The 12,657-nt window shown below is 44.7% G+C and overlaps 1 protein-coding gene across 1 annotated transcript in view; it reads left to right on the top strand.

Annotated features, from left to right (window-relative positions):
• LOC139410704 (intermembrane lipid transfer protein VPS13A-like) overlaps positions 1–12,657 on the top strand; it is a 67,205-nt gene that overhangs the window by 45,847 nt on the left and 8,701 nt on the right. Inside the window, exons 54-66 of the mRNA XM_071156123.1 lie at positions 122–351; positions 448–601; positions 780–926; positions 1,119–1,200; positions 1,371–1,440; positions 1,666–1,780; positions 7,297–7,410; positions 7,609–7,754; positions 8,616–8,697; positions 8,887–9,000; positions 9,164–9,239; positions 9,587–9,750; positions 10,404–10,688. Of these exons, the coding sequence (XP_071012224.1) occupies positions 122–351; positions 448–601; positions 780–926; positions 1,119–1,200; positions 1,371–1,440; positions 1,666–1,780; positions 7,297–7,410; positions 7,609–7,754; positions 8,616–8,697; positions 8,887–9,000; positions 9,164–9,239; positions 9,587–9,750; positions 10,404–10,688 (1,779 nt within the window). The remainder of the gene's footprint in view (positions 1–121; positions 352–447; positions 602–779; positions 927–1,118; positions 1,201–1,370; positions 1,441–1,665; positions 1,781–7,296; positions 7,411–7,608; positions 7,755–8,615; positions 8,698–8,886; positions 9,001–9,163; positions 9,240–9,586; positions 9,751–10,403; positions 10,689–12,657) is intronic.

Below are 12,657 nucleotides of genomic sequence, written 5' to 3'. Positions count from 1 at the left end.
ACATGATGATAACCAGTTTAAAATTCTACAAGACAGACAAAATACGTACAGTAGTATAAGCATAGTGTAAAAAGTTGTTGAGGCTTTCTTTGCATCTGATGTGCACTTGATCCGTTTGTAGGACCTGCGGTTGGACGTGAATGAGGAGGGTAAGCTGTACCTCATCTCATTCTACGAGGGCCTCCAGCGGGTGGCGCTGTTCACCGAGGACAGGCGGGTCTACAAGCTGCTGTGTGAGAGTGAGAAGGCCGAGCTGGCTGAACAGGAGATCATCCTCTCCCTGCAAGACGTGGGTGTCTCCCTGGTCAACAACAGCAACCACCAGGAGGTGTCCTTCATTGGCATTACCAGGTATACACACACTCACATAGTATATACACTTACTCACTAGGGTATGATAGTACTACAGTTGATTGTACTGTTCAGTGTGCTTTCCTGTGTGTGTAGTTCAGACGTGGTGTGGGAGTTCAAGCCAAAGAAGAAGTCTCGCTGGAAACCCCTGAGTTTTAAATATGCAGCGCTGCTGGAGACCCACTTCAGAGAGTACACCGAGAGTGGATCAGTGGACAACGCCATCTTAGACCTGGAGAGCAACTTCCAGGTCAGACAGCAAATGGATATGCCACTGTACAGTATCCATGTGTCTGATACCATGTACCATCCACTTGATATCCTGCCCCTTGAAAATGATACAATTTGTAAAGGTAGATGTGGTTCTCAATTTGTGCACAGCTCCAGTATAACCTGTGTGTGTGTGTGTGGGCTAACTCCGTTATCAGGTGTCTCTGACGCCAAATAGGCAAGACATGAGGATGATGAAGCCATGTGATGCTCCAATCAGGAGGAACTTCCTTCCGGGGGTGAAGGTGGAGTACAGCGTATCGGCCCGCCAGAGTGCCTACCGTGTCCAGATCAACCGCATACAGGTGGGTTCCAGAGAGTTGGAAAGTGCGCACTCTATCCAACTGTCGGGTCCCCACCCGACCTGACTATCATACCATAGATTTTTACATTGACCATTTAGTAATTTGGCCAACAATTCAGTTAAATTAAATGCCATTCCTTTCATGCTGACCTTTTTTTTTGGTTCCATTGTTTGAGTGTTTATTTTTCCACAGATCCAGAATCAGCTGCCTGGAGCAATCTTTCCCTATGTCTTCTACCCAATAAAACTACCAAAGTCTGTCACCATGGACTCAGGTCAGTACCAAACTCTGTCCAAGTCCTTTGGTGTTGTGCAGTCACACTTACATGGGCCTAAGTGGGTCTCTAAAGGGGGCCATTTCGAACGCAACCATACACATTGTTAGAGTGGAGTACTCTGGATAAACACATATCTATGGGTGTTTTTGCTCCACACTGTCCTTTAGAGCCCAAACCTCTGACCGACATCAGCATTGTTACCAGGGCAGCCGGACACTCAGATATCTCCCGCATCAAGTGAGTCCATCACTATAGTTCATTTTCTCCCACCTATCTTCCATCTCTCTCTCTCCTTCTGTTCCATCTCTTTTCTGTTCCATCTCTCTCTCTCTGTGTCTTCTCTATCTTCTGTTCTCTCTCTTCTGTTCTCTCTGTGTCTTCTCTCTCTCTGTTCCCTTACCTTCCTTTCTGCCAACTTTCTCATTGCCTGTCTCTATATCTTCCACCCCCTGACTTCATCAGGTATTTCATGGTGCTGATCCAGGAGATGGACTTGAAGTTGGACCTGGGTTTCCTCTACGCCATCTTGGATCTGTTCACCCCGGAGAATGCCAGCGTGATGACATCAGAGCAGATGGTAAGACCCTGACCTTCCCCTCAGTTGACCTCCACACATTATCCCCACTACATACTCGAGGACTGGAGTTTGGAACCAATGATCTAGCATGTGCAAAGAGCCTACAGATCAGGGGTCGGCAAACGAAGGCATGCGTGCCAGCCTTGGCATGCGAGGGTATTTGCCTTGGTACGCTAAGGCTTGGCAAGCCACCCACCCAAAAAAAGCCTAATTTAAAAAATGTATATATTTTTTTTTCTTATTTATTTTATTTTTTATGCTTGGTGTGCTAAGCCTTGCCTTGACGTTTATTATCTCACTTATTTTGGTCAGTAATTTTTTATATAAACTGGAGAAAATGATTGAAATTGCATGCACTGGTTTCAAAATTGCATTGATATTCACTGCAATGTTGTTGTTCCCAAGGTATGTCAATCCTGATTAGCCAGTGGGCTTTCATGATTTTGCAGGAGTTTCATATTATTAGTTCAATGCAAGAGGACCTGCCTCGCCTCTCTTGACAAATTCAAAACCAAGACCGCACTGAAGATGAGAGCTAGCTTGTTATTTAAAGAAGTTCAGGGCGCAAAATGACATCAGCAAAGAAAAGTTCGGCAGATGTCCACACATTTATTCCCTCTTGGACAAAGGAATATGGAAGGGCCGGGCTCTTTGAGCTCTCTGTTGTAAAACTGTTGTTTGTCGGACATCAAGTGTACGCCATCATTTTGAAACGAGATGGGAGAAAAACTTGAAGGATGAGCGGAAAAGGCTGAAGGAATCAAAAGGGCTGTGTCCAGGTATGATAAGCAAGCAGTTATGTTTACAAATCTACATGCAGTCAATAATCAAGCTACAGAGGGGAGCTACAAAGTTGCGCTGTACATTGCTAAACATGGAAAAACATTTACTAATGGGGAATATATCAAGGAGGCTTTCTTCAGTAGTTCACAGGCTTTATTAGATGGATTGCCTAACAAAGACACAATCATCTCAAAGATAAAAGCCATGCCTGTGTCTGCCAGAACTGTTGAAAGGCGCGTTACCGAGATGGTTGAAAATGTAAAGGAGCAGCAAGCTGTAGCTTTGAAAGATGCACCTGTGTGGCTCTTGATGAGAGTGTGGATGTGAATGGCATTCCACGTCTGACAGTTGTTGCAAGATACTGTGACTCAGAGCCGGTACGTGTGGAGCTGCTTTGTCTATAGGATACTGTGACTCAGAGCCGGTACGTGTGGAGCTGCTTTGTCTATAGGATACTGTGACTCAGAATAGGTACGTGAGGAGCTGCTTTGTCTATAGGATACTGTGACTCAGAATAGGTACGTGAGGAGCTGCTTTGTCTATAGGATACTGTGACTCAGAATAGGTACGTGAGGAGCTGCTTTGTCTATAGGATACTGTGACTCAGAGCCGATACGTGAGGAGCTGCTTTGTCTATAGGATACTGTGACTCAGAGCCGGTACGTGTGGAGCTGCTTTGTCTATAGGATACTGTGACTCAGAATAGGTATGTGAGGAACTGCTTTGTCTATAGGATACTGTGACTCAGAATAGGTACATGAGGAGCTGCTTTGTCTATAGGATACTGTGACTCAGAGCCGGTACGTGTGGAGCTGCTTTGTCTATAGGATACTGTGACTCAGAATAGGTATGTGAGGAACTGCTTTGTCTATAGGATACTGTGACTCAGAATAGGTACATGAGGAGCTGCTTTGTCTATAGGATACTGTGACTCGGAGCCGGTACGTGTGGAGCTGCTTTGTCTATAGGATACTGTGACTCAGAATAGGTACGTGAGGAGCTGCTTTGTCTATAGGATACTGTGACTCAGAGCCGATTTGTGAGGAGCTGCTTTGTCTATAGGATACTGTGACTCAGAATAGGTACGTGAGGAGCTGCTTTGTCTATAGGATACTGTGACTCAGAATAGGTATGTGAGGAACTGCTTTGTCTATAGGATACTGTGACTCAGAATAGGTACATGAGGAGCTGCTTTGTCTATAGGATACTGTGACTCAGAGCCGGTACGTGTGGAGCTGCTTTGTCTATAGGATACTGTGACTCAGAGCCGGTACGTGTGGAGCTGCTTTGTCTATAGGATACTGTGACTCAGAATAGGTATGTGAGGAACTGCTTTGTCTATAGGATACTGTGACTCAGAATAGGTACATGAGGAGCTGCTTTGTCTATAGGATACTGTGACTCGGAGCCGGTACGTGTGGAGCTGCTTTGTCTATAGGATACTGTGACTCAGAATAGGTACGTGAGGAGCTGCTTTGTCTATAGGATACTGTGACTCAGAGCCGGTACGTGAGGAGCTGCTTTGTCTATAGGATACTGTGACTCAGAGCCGATACGTGAGGAGCTGCTTTGTCTATAGGATACTGTGACTCAGAATAGGTACGTGAGGAGCTGCTTTGTCTATAGGATACTGTGACTCAGAATAGGTACGTGAGGAGCTGCTTTGTCTATAGGATACTGTGACTCAGAATAGGTACGTGTGGAGCTGCTTTGTCTATAGGATACTGTGACTCAGAATAGGTACGTGTGGAGCTGCTTTGTCTATAACCCATGCATGCTACTACTAAAGGGGAAGATGAAGCAAAAGCATTCACAGATCATTTTGAGGAGAGAGGTGACTATTAAAAACATTTTCGCTATTACAACTGACGGTGCCTCCGCTATGTTGGGAAACATAAAGGATCCACAAAGCTGATTGAAGATAAGATTGGCCACTGTGTGGTTAAATGTCACTGTATCATTCACCAAGAGAATCTGTGTTCAAAGATTAAGCCCGTAGTGCTTAATCTTGGATAGGGCCTCTGTTTAGCGAGCTATGGAATTCTTCAGTTTGTGAGCAATTAGATATTCAACAGACACAGTTAGTTGTAATGCACATATGAAAATCATAACTGGCACGCAGATCGTTAAAAATCTTAGGATAAATTGTAAATTGGCACTCCACACAAAAAAGGTTGCCGACGCCTGCTATAGACCTTTTCAACTGTCCAAACAATAACACTTTCTGCACTGAACAAAAATATAAACGCAACATGTAAAGTGTTGTTCCCATGTTTCTTGAGCTGAAATAAAAGATCCCAGACATTTTCCATAAGCATAAAAAGTATTTCTCTCAAATGTTTTGCACAAATTTGTTTGCATCACTTTTAGTGAGCATTTCTGCTTTGCCAAGATAATCCATCCACCTGACAGGTGTGGCATATCAAGAAGCTGATTAAACAGCATGATCATTACACATTGTCATTACTCAGCTGCACCTTGTGTTGGGGACAATAAAAGGCAACTCTAAAATGTGCAGTTTTGTCACACAACACAATGCTACAGATGTCTCAAGTTTTGAGGGAGCGTGCATTTGGCATGCTAACTGTAGGGATGTCCACCAGAGCTGTTGCCAGAGAACTTAATGTTAATTTCTCTACCCTAAGTTGCCTCCAACGTCCTTTTTAGAGAATTTGGCAGTATGGCCAACCAGCCTCACAAATGCAGACCAACGTGTAACTACGCCAGCCCAGGACCTCCACATCTGGGTTCTTCACCTGCGGGATCGTCTGAGACCAGCCACCCGGACAGCTGGTGAAACTGTGGGTTTGCACAACCAAAGAATTTTTGCACAAACTGTCTAGCTGAAGCTCATCTGCGTGCCCGTTGTCCTCACCAGGGTCTTTACCTGACTGCAGTTCAGCGTTGTAACTGACTTCAATGGGCAAATGCTCACCTTCAATGGGCACTGGCACGCTGGAGATGTGTGCTCTTCACAGATGAATCCCTGTTTCAACTGTACCGGGCAGATGGCAGACAGCATGTATGGCGGCGTGTGGGCGAACGATTTGCTGATGCCAACTTTATGAACAGAGTGCCCCATGGTGGCGGTGGGGTTATGGTATGGGCAGGCATCAGCTACAGACAACAAACACAAGTACATTTTATCAATGGCAATTTGAATTCACAGAGATACTGTGATGAGATCCTGAGGCACATTGTCGTGCCATTCATCCGCCGACATCACCTAATGTTTAATCGTGATAATGCACGGCCCCATGTCGCAAGAATCTGTACACAATTCATGGAAGCTGAAAATGTCCCAGTTCTTCCATGGCCTGCATACTCACCAGACATGTCACTCATTGAGCATGTTTGGGAGGCTCTGGATTGATGTGTACGGCAGCTTATTCCAGTTCCCGCCAGTATCCAGCAACTTTGCACAGCCATTGAAGAGGAGTGTGACAACATTCCACAGGCCAAAATCAACAGCCTGATCAACTCTATGCGAAGTAGATGTTGTGCTGCATCAGGCAAATGGGGTTCACCAGATACTGACTGGTTTTCTGATCCACACCACTAACTCCACGCCATCATCTGGTGCTGTCACCCACCCTGAGACCTAAAGTACTGTTATCCTAGCATAACCAAGATCATGGGTTTGGTAGGATAATGGATGCTGCTTTGTGGGTAAGAAGTGCTGTTGTAGAGAGGGGTTGCATCTTAGGTCAGCCATATACAGGGATTGATACACCTACACCAATGATCAAGGACATCAGCTACAAATATTTGTAATATCATCAAACAAAATGAGAGTGAGTGACAACCAAATAAAAGAGACAAACAGGGAATGTTCACTGACCAAAAAATATGCTATACTTAAATTCAGGAATCAACACTGTATTTCCTATCATTCAAAGAACGCCTATGTAAACAGTTAATGGGTTTAGACATTCATCTTACTCCAAAACAAGAGATGATTGAATAGTTAAATTAATAGTGTCTAATACAAATAATAAGCAGAATGGCTGGGCTGGAACAAAAACCTGCACACCCAGTAGCTAGATCTCTAGGAGCAAGAGAAACTACAATGTATATAACCCGTTGGAGATATACCCTTCAGTCTCTCCAGGACTTGAGACTCTCTTTGTGACCTTCATCTGCAGAGTTCGCAGGTCTCTGTATCGGAGGTTAGAAAACATAGAAATTAGACTAGGACTTGCGTCATTATTCTCAAGTAATATAACATTTGTTTCATTTTTCTATAATTTGTCATAGTTCTCTCTTTGGGATTGAAAATCTGTTCATTAGCTAGCTAGCTTAGCTACTATCTAGGTAGCTAACATTGTTTTTAGCAGATCAAGCTAACGTTTGTTTCATTAAAATAACAAATATTGGATGTCTGTCTATCCTATTTATATGTACTTAGCTGACATTACCTAGAATATATAGTTAACTTGATAAACAATTTACCCTTGTACCCACATCCTGCTGCTAACATTACTATCCATGCAGGCAATGCAGCCCGTTGCGATGCTTCTTTGTGAAATCTATCAACTTTAATATTCTAAAATAGATTTGTCCCTGGACGTAAGACCCATCCTACCTGCGAATACTATGAAAACAACTAGACTAAGTTTAGAACTGTGACGAAACAGCTGTTGTTTACAAAAGCAATTGAAGTTATTTTTGAGTTCCTGGGTTCACTTCCGCTCCTCGTCAATATCTCTCTCCTCTCCCTCGGTGGTGTTCAGGTGGAGTTGTTTGAGAAGGACATTAAGTATCTGAAGACTGAGCTGAACAACATCTCAGCCGCTGACACGTCCCCTATCAGTCTCTATGAGTACTTCCACATCTCTCCCATCAAGGTGAGCTTCAGTGTCATTACAGTGCATTTACTACCTGTATGCTATATTACGTTAGGGCCAGGAGATTTTCCAGACAGCATGGCTTGACCAGTAGGCCATCTAGTCATGAATTGTTATTGGCCAGTTATGCACCATAGCAAGGGATTCTATCATGGGATGATGTAGCTATATCAAGGTGTGTTTGTGTTTGTTTGATAGTTGCACCTGAGTTTGTCTTTGAGTTCTGGAGGAGAGGATGGTAATAAGGAGAAGAGGGAGACTGAGGTCATCCCTGTCCAATCCCTCAATCTGCTGCTGAAGAGCATCGGAGCAACCCTCACTGACGTGCAGGACGTCGTCTTCAAGTATGGACACATACAATGGCACACGCGCGCACACACACACACACATATGTACATATACAGTACCGGTCAAAAGTTTGGACACACCTACTCATTCCAGGGTTTTTCTATATTTGTACTATTTTCTACATTGTAGAATAATAGTGAAGACATCAAAACTACGAAATAACACATGGAATCATGTAGTAACGAAAAAAGTGTTAAACAAATCAAAATATATTTGATATTCTTCAAAGTAGCCACCCTTGCCTTGATGACAGCTTTGCACACTTGGCATTCTCTCAACCAGCTTCATGAGGTAGTCACCTGGCATGCATTTCAATTAACAGGTGTGCCTTGTTAAAAGTTAATTTGTGGAATTTCTTTCCTTCTTAATGCATTTGAGCCAATCAGTTGTGTTGTGACAAGGTAGGGGTGGTATACAGAAGATAGTCCTATTTGGTAAAATTAGTCAGGGAATTTTTACTAGGATTAAATGTCAGGAATTGTGAACAAAACTGAGTTTAAATGTATTTGGCTATGGTGTAAGTAAACTTCCGACTTTGTGTGTGTGTGTGCATGCGTGCGTCTAACATACATACACACATACACACACACACACACTTTGTTTTTTTACAAAAAGGGGACATGGTAAAATAAAGCTTTTCCAAAAGCAAATAAATAGCATGAAGTGGTTTTTAGAGTGTCTGTTCTGTTCTGTTATATGTATATATATATACACACACACACACACCAAACAGAGACTCTACAAAAGCACTTCTTGACATTTATTTGCTTTTGGAAAAGCTTTATTTTACCATGTCCCCTTTTTGTAAACATTTACACTAGCGTCTGACCCACTGTCATTTTCTGTAACTTCCCTAGATTGGCCTATTTCGAGCTGACATTCCAGTTTCGCACTCGCCAGCAACTACAATGGGAGGTCATCAGACACTACTCGAAGCAGGTAACATCTCACACACACTCTACTCCAATTGGGAACTAATGGCCAAATCCTAGCAAGTCACTCATTCACTTCAATTAATGGTTTATGTGAAAACTTTGAGTTCCTCTAGTTAGGATCCCCCCCCCCAACAAGTAATGTAATTACTATGATACACAAGACAACTGAGCCATGTACCCATCCATGTCTCAGGCGATAAAGCAGATGTATGTGCTGGTATTGGGCTTGGACGTGCTGGGAAACCCCTTTGGACTGATCCGAGGTCTGTCTGAGGGAGTGGAGGCTTTCTTCTATGAGCCCTATCAGGTAAGACCCCAGTGCAACCAGTATGAACCACGCCAGGTCAAACTACGCATGAACTAAATCACTTATAGTGCCAAACACTATAAATGTGTAATACTTGACACAGTGCGGTAGTTATCTGTATAGATGGTATGTATCTGAGTAACTCTCTTTTGGGGTTCTCAAGGGAGCTATCCAGGGACCAGAGGAGTTTGTGGAGGGTATGGCGCTGGGGGTGAAGGCACTGGTTGGAGGAGCAGTGGGTAAGTGCTGTTCTTGTTCATCTCTTTTCTGCTCACCTTGATTCTCCTTAATTCCCTCATTGCCATCCTTCCACTTCAGACTTACTTAACTATATTTACCCCCTGACATTTCTCTCTCGCGCTCTCTCTCTCTCTTCCGTTCTCTCTTCTTTGTCCTTCTCTTATGGGTCTCTCTCCCCCCCTGTCTTCTCTCCCCCCTGTCTTCTCTCCCCCCTGTCTTCTCTCCCCCCTGTCTTCTCTCCCCCCTGTCTTCTCTCCCCCCTGTCTTCTCTCCCCCCTGTCTTCTCTCTCCCCTGTCTTTTCTCTCCCTTGTCTTCTAACTCCTCTCTTCTCTTCCCTTCTCCCAGGGGGCATTGCGGGCGCTGCCTCCAGGATAACAGGCGCCATGGCGAAGGGTGTGGCTGCCATGACGATGGATGAGGAATACCAGCAGAAGAGACGAGAGGCTATGAACAAGCAGCCCAGCGGCCTGAGAGAGGGCCTGACTCGTGGAGGCAAAGGACTGGTCTCTGTGAGTCTGACCCACTATAGAACACTAACACCAGTACGGCCTAACTGGTGTCCGAGAATCAAACCCAGAAACATCAGCACAACAGAACCGGGATGTGTGCAGTAGTACAACGTAACCTACTACGTTGCAGGGGAAGTTGAAGATAGGGTTGCGTTTACACAGGCAGCCTAATTCTGATCTTTTTCCACTAAATGTTATTTTGACCAATCAGATCAGCTCTTTTGCTAATAATTGGGCAAAATATTAGAATTGTGCAGCCTTTGTAAACACAGCCTAAGAGACATATTACTGTATAAATATTTTTAAAGAAGATTTATGAATAGTTTTTATTTTTAACTATAAGAGTAGGACTAAAATGGCTCCATTCTCAGAACTTACAAACAGTTTTCTAACTTGATATGCTTTGCGGATATGTCCCCAAAACTGTTGACAATAATTGGGCAAAATATCAGAATTGGTATGCCTGTGTAAACACAGCCTGGTTGTTTCCTAATGACCAAGTTCAGATAGTCTCCATTTCAACAGTCTTCACCCATCGGGTGCCTACAGAACACAATCGAGCTGTCTGTGAGTCTTACCTGTATAGCTGAGCAGTAGAAACAGTCTCTCAGACCTGTTCTCCCTGTCTGTAATACTCCCATTCTCCATCTCAGGGCTTTGTCAGTGGGATCACAGGGATCGTCACCATGCCCATTAGAGGTGCTCAGAAGGAGGGTGCGGCAGGCTTCTTTAAGGGTGTCGGGAAGGGGCTGGTGGGGGCTGTGGCCAGACCCACAGGAGGTATCATCGACATGGCCAGCAGCACTTTCCAGGGCATCAAGAGGGCAGCTGAGACGTCCCAGGATGTGGAGAGTCTGCGTCCGCCTCGCTTCATTCACGAGGACGGGGTCATCCGACCATATAAGGAGAGAGAAGGCGTTGGCAGCCAGATGCTACAGGTAACAGGAATTATCTTTAAAACATAAACTAACCCTTATATCCTCTGTAAACAGAGGACTTCTCTGATATTAGCCACCAAATAGAAGAACACTAACTAAAATTGGGAGGGATTATGTGAACTCCAATAAGAGACGCTAATCTTCCTTCATGTTCCAAATTGTTATTCCATTCGTGTCCTAATGAACACGATGCCACAAGGTCAGATGTCAGGGTTCATGTTAATGTGTGGCCTCGCATAAAAACATCCCCTTTCTCCTCCTCTCTCACTCCACTTCTCAGCCCCTTATTGCATCTCAAAGTCCAGATAGATTTTCATCTTCATTGTCTCTTTCATCCTAAATCTCAGATTTATGTGCGTTAACCCACCTGGTCTATAGTTATCCTATAGAGTATGGCTGTTGTAGCTCTCTGTGTGTGGAGTTCGACATAGGCTGTGTTTACACCCGAAGAACCCAATTCAGTTTTTGATTTTTATATCCAATCTTTTTTTCCATCTGTCAATACGCAAGTTGTGACCCATATCTGATTTGCACATTCACACTGAAGCAGCGCACAGATGCAATGCTCATTTCACTGTTCCTTTCAATTTTGGTAGGTCATGTGCAAAAAAAAAAAACATAACACAAAAATATCTGATTTGAGAGTCACATATGGAGCATCAGAATTATATCAGCATTGAGATCCACATAAAGATGTGATATAAATCGGAAGTCAAAAGATCATATTCCATGTGTTTTTGTTGCTGTTTACATATTAGGGAAAATATTAGATATGGAAATAATTGGCAAAAGATCTGAATGGGCTACCTGTGTAAAACCAGCCTTAATGATGTTAGGCCTTGTTCTCACTGGCAGTTTGAAATGACTCAAATCTTATTTTTTGGCATATCCTATTCTAATCCGATCTTTTCCTGCAATCTGAACAGACAAAAAGCACACGGAATCAGATGTTTTCCAATCACATTTAAACCACATTCATAGGTGGTTTGAAATCAGATACAAATCTGATTCCTGGGCATGTGACTTGTCTGAATGTTCAGTTCAAATTTCTTTGCCCTCAAGTGTTTTCTTGACTGTTATTTGGCATATCTTGTTGCTTGCTAGATACTCTGTTGACAGTTTGACAAAAACATGGGGTAGCTAACTAGCTTGTTAATTGTTTACAAACAAATTAGTGAGTGCACTAACAAGCTAAATAGCTAGCTATCTTGTTGACGGTTGAATTTGAGAAAATTCAAAGCAATTGGGGAAACTTCCAAGACAGGCGTTGTTGGCACCTTAACTTGCTACACAAAAACTTGTGTGAGTGAGAGGAAGCACGAGCACGAGCACCAGTCAGCCTGCACCACTCCCGCCAGTCAGCCTGCACCACCACCGCCAGTCAGCCTGCACCACCATCGCCAGTCAGCCTGCACCACCATCGCCAGTCAGCCTGCACCACTCCCGCCAGTCAGCCTACACCACTCCCGCCAGTCAGCCTACACCACTCCCGCCAGTCAGCCTGCACCACTCCCGCCAGTCAGCCTGCACCACCCCCGCCAGTCAGCCTGCACCACTCCCGCCAGTCAGCCTGCACCACCCCCGCCAGTCAGCCTGCACCACCCCCGCCAGTCAGCCTACACCACTCCCGCCAGTCAGCCTACACCACTCCCGCCAGTCAGCCTATACCACTCCCGCCAGTCAGCCTACACCACTCCCGCCAGTCAGCCTACACCACTCCCGCCAGTCAGCCTACACCACTCCCGCCAGTCAGCCTACACCACTCCCGCCAGTCAGCCTACACTACTCCCGCCAGTCAGCCTACACCACTCCCGCTAGTCAGCCTACACCACCCCCGCCAGTCAGCCTACACCACCACCGCCAGTCAGCCTACACTACTCCCGCCAGTCAGCCTACACCACTCCCGCCAGTCAGCCTACACCACTCCCGCCAGTCAGCCTGCACCACCCCCGCCAGTCAGCCTACACCA

This window comes from Oncorhynchus clarkii, chromosome 6, assembly GCF_045791955.1.
Source record: "Oncorhynchus clarkii lewisi isolate Uvic-CL-2024 chromosome 6, UVic_Ocla_1.0, whole genome shotgun sequence".
NCBI lineage: Eukaryota > Metazoa > Chordata > Actinopteri > Salmoniformes > Salmonidae > Oncorhynchus > Oncorhynchus clarkii.
Note: the sequence above shows the minus strand (reverse complement) of the source record. Positions and strands in the feature narration are given on the sequence as shown.